General features: G+C 43.1%; 1 protein-coding gene across 1 annotated transcript; it reads right to left on the bottom strand.

The window, feature by feature from the left end:
• Window positions 1-226: 226 nt before the first annotated feature.
• NENF (neudesin neurotrophic factor) lies at window positions 227-5003 on the bottom strand. Its single transcript, XM_084202293.1, has 4 exons — window positions 4786-5003; window positions 3528-3588; window positions 2459-2562; window positions 227-1890 (listed from the first exon to the last, which is right to left on the bottom strand). The coding sequence occupies exons 1-4, from the start codon at window positions 4978-4980 to the stop codon at window positions 1714-1716; spliced, it is 537 nt and encodes a 178-aa protein (XP_084058419.1). The 5' UTR covers window positions 4981-5003; the 3' UTR covers window positions 227-1713.
• Window positions 5004-6311: the final 1308 nt, after the last annotated feature.

Here is a 6311-nt window from a genome sequence, read left to right as displayed (position 1 = left end):
ACCAACCACCATAACCACCAAACCCTCATGCATTCCGACAAAGACAACAGGTATCATCAAGGAGCAAACTCCCAGCTGCTGTTGGTCTCTAATCAAAAGAGCAGCAATAATAATAATAATAATAATAATAATAATAATAATAATAATAATAATAATAATAATAATACTACACAGTAACACAGAATAACAATTATCTGAAGCAATAGTAGTTTCTTAGATGCTGATTTATTTTTTCTGCTCAGAGCATCATCCAACAGTGGGAGAGCCCATCGAGTCCCTCCTACAAATGAAGTGGTCTAATGGTGAGAAACAAAACAAATCTAGAATAAAATCTATAACATTGTGAAAGAATGGGCAAATACATAGAAATAGCTTTTCTAGTTATTCAACTGACATGCAGCTGTCCCCTGCAAGCTAAAAGGTAAAGAATCATCTAATAAAATCTTCCCTTTATAAAAAGTTACCAAAATGCTTAAGAAACAGAACAACAATACAGAATAATATTTTTATTTTATCTGTATTATCAATACAGAATTGGGAGCAGCTGCTTCGTTTTTCCCATATCAATCAAAATGGTGACAGTGACAGAGAAATCCACAATGGGACAATTCACATTCTACTTAAGTTAGTGAAAGTCAGGGGTTAGCAGCAATTCATACAGCTCAGGCTTTTACAGTCCTCTTGTTGCTGGAAGGCTGCCAGGGAAATGCCATCAAGGGGGTCTGCTTTCACACTGCAGGATCTGCAGTTGTGTATCAGCTTAAGAGGAAGAGGAACAAGGCACTGCACGCTTCATTAAAACAGCAGTGGTGAAGCCAGGGTAAGAACAAAGAAAAACTAAGAGACATAAAAAATGAGAGATGGAACTGTTAATATAAAAATGCTAACAATGTTCACAGGACACTAAGCTATAATAAACCTGTGCTGTAAGAGTATGTGGCAAACAGTGGGCTATTTCCTCTTTTTGCCAGAGAAAGATAGAAGGAAATCATCATAATCTAATATAGATGACATCTTTGATGATTATTTTTAAAAAGTAAAGTGTCATCTAACCAAACTTAACATAATAGTCTTATTTAAAATGTCACAGTAGTCCTCATGGGGGAAAAAAGATTTATTTTTCTCAGTTTACAGCTGTAGGCTTTGCAGAAATACTCCACAGTAACTGCATTTGAGGAGACTGAGTGGCTTTAGATCCAGTATTCTCAAACCCATCAAATATTAAACTCCATAATGCTTCTGAAAATGTAAGCCTGTATATAATGTATTGCACCTGTCTGTACTTGTGATACCTACATTCACATGAAGCACAGAGAATTGATGTTAGCTTGTCCAGATAATTCATTTACAGTTTTCCAAGAAGTGGGAAACAACTTGGGATTTACAAAAAGACCAGTCATATTTCAATTATTAAAAGCTTTCTTCTTTCTTCTGAGGAATGTAATTTTACATTATACACTTCCAAATAGAGAAATCCTGGCAGAAAGAACTTGCAGGTTAAATAATTCCTGTAATTCCCAGCAAACAGCCCAGGTATATGGCACTATTACAGATTTGTTTCCTCTATGCTATGTGTGTACACATACACTTATTTTCTGAGCAGGGAACTGACTCATGGTACCTAATTGTAGTAATGAACTCCACAACACAAGGAATTAATTTAATATTCTGCTGTGCCTCTGCCCAGGCATTCTCTAGGTGCAAAAATGTTCCTCAAAACTCATCTCTAATGCTGAAATGTGGCTGATCTTCAGGTTTAAAGTCCAGGTTGGGGCTGCCATCCTCATTCAGAATTCGCCGAGAAGTATAGCCAACAATTGGATATTTGGCTTTATAAACATTATTGAAGATGTCATCCAGGGACTTCAGTTCCTCCTCTGTGAGCCCTGTCTAAAGGAAACAGGAAAATTAAAGTCCTGTCTCAAAGAAATAAAAATAGAGATATTAACATGTTTTGGTTTTTTTAATGATTACTGTAAACCTTAGGGTCAGCTTTTGGGTTTACACTGCAGAGCATGATGAACAAAATTGATAGTACAGCCTGAAATTGTATTCTTTCCATTCAAATTCAGCCTTGACAAAACTTTAAGGTATTCAGGTCAAACAAGCAACAACCTATCACCAGAAGTAGCATTCACTGCCATGTCAGGATACACCAAACCAAAAGAAAGGGATTTACTGTCTTTGTGAGCATCTTTTTAAATAGCAGGTGATTCCCTTTTATATGCTTACAGAAGTTGTATTGATTCCAGAAATGAAAAACTTTCCTCTTGAAGGCGGTTAGCACCTTTCATGACCAGTAAATATGTTTTATGTATCTAAAGAGAACTAATGCATTTTGATTTTAAATATGTGAGTCAACTTATATAAATACAAAAAATTTAAAATCATCACTCATCATCTTGCATAATAATAAAAATTTGCAAAGTGGAATGAAACTGATGGCCCATTTTCTTACTGTGTCATGTGTAAGATCTGCTGGATCCAGAGACATCTTTGCAACTCCTCTTGTTGAGTCTTTTCCAGCCAAAGCATTGTATGGGGCTCCTTTTCCATAAAATTCTGTCAGATTAAAAAAAAAAAAATACAGTGATGACCTGACAATGTATAGGGTATGTTCAACCTCTATCCTTCACCAGACTGTGAACTGAATGTCAGTGAACTGCAAGCAACAACTCAAGCCTAAGACTCTTCTTTCCAGAACTGATTTTGGATTTCCTACTTTTTGGGCTTATACAGCTGTTGAACTTCCTCTACTGCATTCCTAAAATTTACCTATTATATAAGGAGTTGTGCTTTACACTCTCATGAGATGTTTGCAGACCCCAGAATTTGCAAACTGTGTAATTTAGGATTGAAGATGAGCCAACCCAATGTGTATGCCCAGGCAAGGTTAGTACAAACACAGTAACAAGCCATAAGTAACAACTTAGGATGACATAGAGGCAAGTGTCTAAGACCTTCATGGTCCCTTCAAACTTTTTATAGCAAATCTGGATCAAGTAGCAGGAGCTCAAATGAAAACATTTGTAGTTCTCAGGGCAGGCACAAACAGCAAGGGGTGTAAACACCAGCACAGAAGGAAAAGGTGCAGCTGCAGCAGTGTTGATATTGTACACTGGGTACTTCCACATTAGGTTTGATCCACTCAGCTCACGTACCCAGGGCAGTAAAATGCTGGAGCTTCCATGTGGCCTGACCCCACATCTGACAAGGACTCAGGGATCTGGGAAGTTCTTCCAATTTTCATTAGTATTGGGCTAGTTTTCATTCATATCTGGCCAAGCTACCTGGACAGTGCTGGTTTGTCTGTCTACATGTTGTGATCTCAGACCACTGCAAGTTCTAGACAAAACCTTAGTAGGGGAGCTGTCAGCAGAAGAAAATCAAGTTTTTTAGAAGAGGAAAAAGTGTATCTTTTTGTTGCAATTGAACTGCAGGCTTCCAATGCACTGGGAATGTTTAAAACCAAATGTCTGAACAATAACATGAAAGCAAAGCAGACAGCAGAGGAGAAGCACACTAACCTTTTCCAGAGGTGACATCAAACACTACTCCCTTCACTGCCAGGTAGATGGGCTGTCCTTCCTGGAGGGAAAGCCATCAATACATCCTCAGCACTTAGGCACAGGCAAAAAGCAGTTTTAGCTGTGAAATCCACAAGCTCTTAAGACACAAATTCTGTGTTGTATGTTTACTCGTTATACCACCATACACCTTCCCTCTCTTGACATCTCTTGCTTGTGCTTTAAACTGCCCCTAATATTCTTTGAGGGTTCAACCATAAGCAATGAGAATCTTTTTAATCTAAACAGCACAACCGTAGAAGACATGTCCCTTCTGCAAGTCACCTCTTGTCTGCACACTAGTCTGCTTGAAGATTATCAGCTGCATCTTTCTATTCCTAATGCAGATGGATAGTGCCCAAAATAAAATGGTGTGTGGCCAACAGCATTATTTGATTAAGAAACAAAGATAAATACATAAACACACATAAATCTGATCTGCTGGCATCTGTTTTACTTAATAAGCCAGTGCTTCTGCTTTGTGTTTTATACATAAGATGTAATTTTAGTCAGACATGGTTAGTCTCTTCAAAGTACCTAGAGAAGACCCTGAGAAGGTCAGACAGCAAGTGTTTCAAAAGAGAATCAGATGTGTATCGATACAGGACCTTATCATTTTGAGTCTGCAGTTCTGCTGAGCCTTCTGAATCACAGGAAGCTAAACACTCCTAAGTTAAAACTGTCTTGTTATTTTGATCATCTTGGTGGGTTATTGTTGTTGCTGTTGTTTCTGGATTTTTTTTTTTTTTTAAGTCTAAGTACATGGTTTAATGAATTACTGAGAGAAAATGAACTTTGGCTCCAGCACAGGGTAATCTGAAATTCTCTGGCAGGAGCACCTTGCCAAGCAGGGAGTGAGCTGAATGGCACATGGCCCCCAATTATCTAAAGGTGTGTGCAGCATCAGCCCCGGCAGCCGCCAGCCGCACCGGGGGCAGAGGCTGGAGCGCACGAGTGCCGGCAAACCTCTCACAAACCTCTCACAAAGCTCTCACAAACCTCTCACAAAGCTCTCACAAAGCTCTCACAAACCGCTGCCCGAGAAGCAAGAGGTGCCCAGAACGACAGGGCGGGAGGGATGGCGGGGCGGCACAGCAGCAGAGCACGAGAAACCCGAGCTTGGCGGCGGCTCCAGCACTCGGACCGCCGGGGCAGGCGGCAGCGCCGGGGCTGTGCGGGCCCGGCCCGGCCTCGGCGCGGGGCGGCGGCCCGGCCCTACCTGGTGCCCGTCGTATCTGGCCAGCTCGGGCTCGGTGAAGAGCCGCACGGGGGCCTCGGCCGGCGGCCTGAAGCGCAGCTCGGGCTCGGCGCTGGCGGCCGGCAGCAGCAGGGGCAGCAGCAGGAGCAGCAGGCAGGGCAGCGGCAGCAGCAGCGGCAGGCAGGGCAGCGGGCCCCGGGCCGCAGCGCCCGCCATGGCGCGGAGCGCGCACCGCCCCCGGCCTGCGGCCCGGGAAGGGAGCGGGGTGGGACCGGAGCTGAGGGAACGCCGTGGAGAGGGCCCCGGGAACAGCCGCGGACGCTCGCACAGCGCTGAGGGGCGTGGGAGGGCTTAGGCTGGGGGAAAGGAGCCTTGGGGGGAGCTTATGGCGCTCCACGACGGCCTGAAGGGAGGCAGCAGCCAAGTGCGGGTCTGCCGCTTCTCACGGGTAACCAACGATAGGACAAAGGGAAATAGGCTCCGGTTTTGCAGGGAGGTTTAGATTGGATTTTGGGGGAGACTTCTCCACAAAATGGGTTGTCCGGCTCTGGAACAGGCTGCCCCGGGCACTGGTGGAGTCACCATCTCTGGAAGTATTTAAAAGGAACATGGATGTGGCACCTAAGGACGTGGTTTAGAGGTGGACTTCGTGGCATCATAATGGACACCTAATAAAAAAAGATTTCTCAATTTTCCTCCTTCTTCCCCTCTTGAAGTTTCTCTGCTAGCTGTTTTCAATGGTTATTCACAAAATCAGCACACATAGTGCAGGTTTCATCTTTGTGACTTCAAAAACCCAGACATTTTTAGCCTAGGAATGGACTGAATAAACCGGGAATTTTCAGATTGCAGTTTCCCCCGTGCTATAAATACGGCAGGGGGGAACATTCAGGACTGGCAGAAGAATAAGCTGTGTGTTTATAATTTCATATAGAATTAAGAAAATTAGAACCTTTTTACAGTTCAGATGCATATATCTCATGCCTCGCTGCAGCACTGACAAGTGAAGATCCGAAGGATTTAAAGCCTGGATGTTTGATCCTGCAGCATCCACTCTTTCTGACTACAGTGCTGTAATTCAAAGGTATAATAGGATTGTTATTGTCAAAGGACTTCACATCTTGGTTATTAACTTACTAGGCGTGGGCCATAGGCAGAGGGAAATGATCAGCAGGGACTCCCTTACAGTGTTGCATCTCAATGCAAAAAAAGTTGCATATGCTTTTTCTTGATGATGCAACATTAACAATTACTTCCACGCTGGGGAAGGAAAAAAAATAAATAGCTGTGTAGGTATTTGTGGCCACGTGGCTCGTGAATCAGCCCTTACGTGGTTTTGGCTTTTATTTTCCTGCAGTGCCCCATTGCTGCGGGCACAGGGTGGGTGGGTCACCCCAGGAGTCCTGCAGGAGTTCTGTCTGCTGGTCAAGCAGCCTTGAGCAAAATAAAATTAAAATTTAAATTAAAAAAAAAAAAAAAAGTAGTATTTTGTGCAGCTTGGGGGGAGCCGGCTTTCCAAGTCTGGCTCATGCTTGTGTTAGCAGAGT

This window comes from Fringilla coelebs, assembly GCF_963513975.1.
Source record: "Fringilla coelebs genome assembly, chromosome: 3".
NCBI lineage: Eukaryota > Metazoa > Chordata > Aves > Passeriformes > Fringillidae > Fringilla > Fringilla coelebs.
Note: the sequence above shows the minus strand (reverse complement) of the source record. Positions and strands in the feature narration are given on the sequence as shown.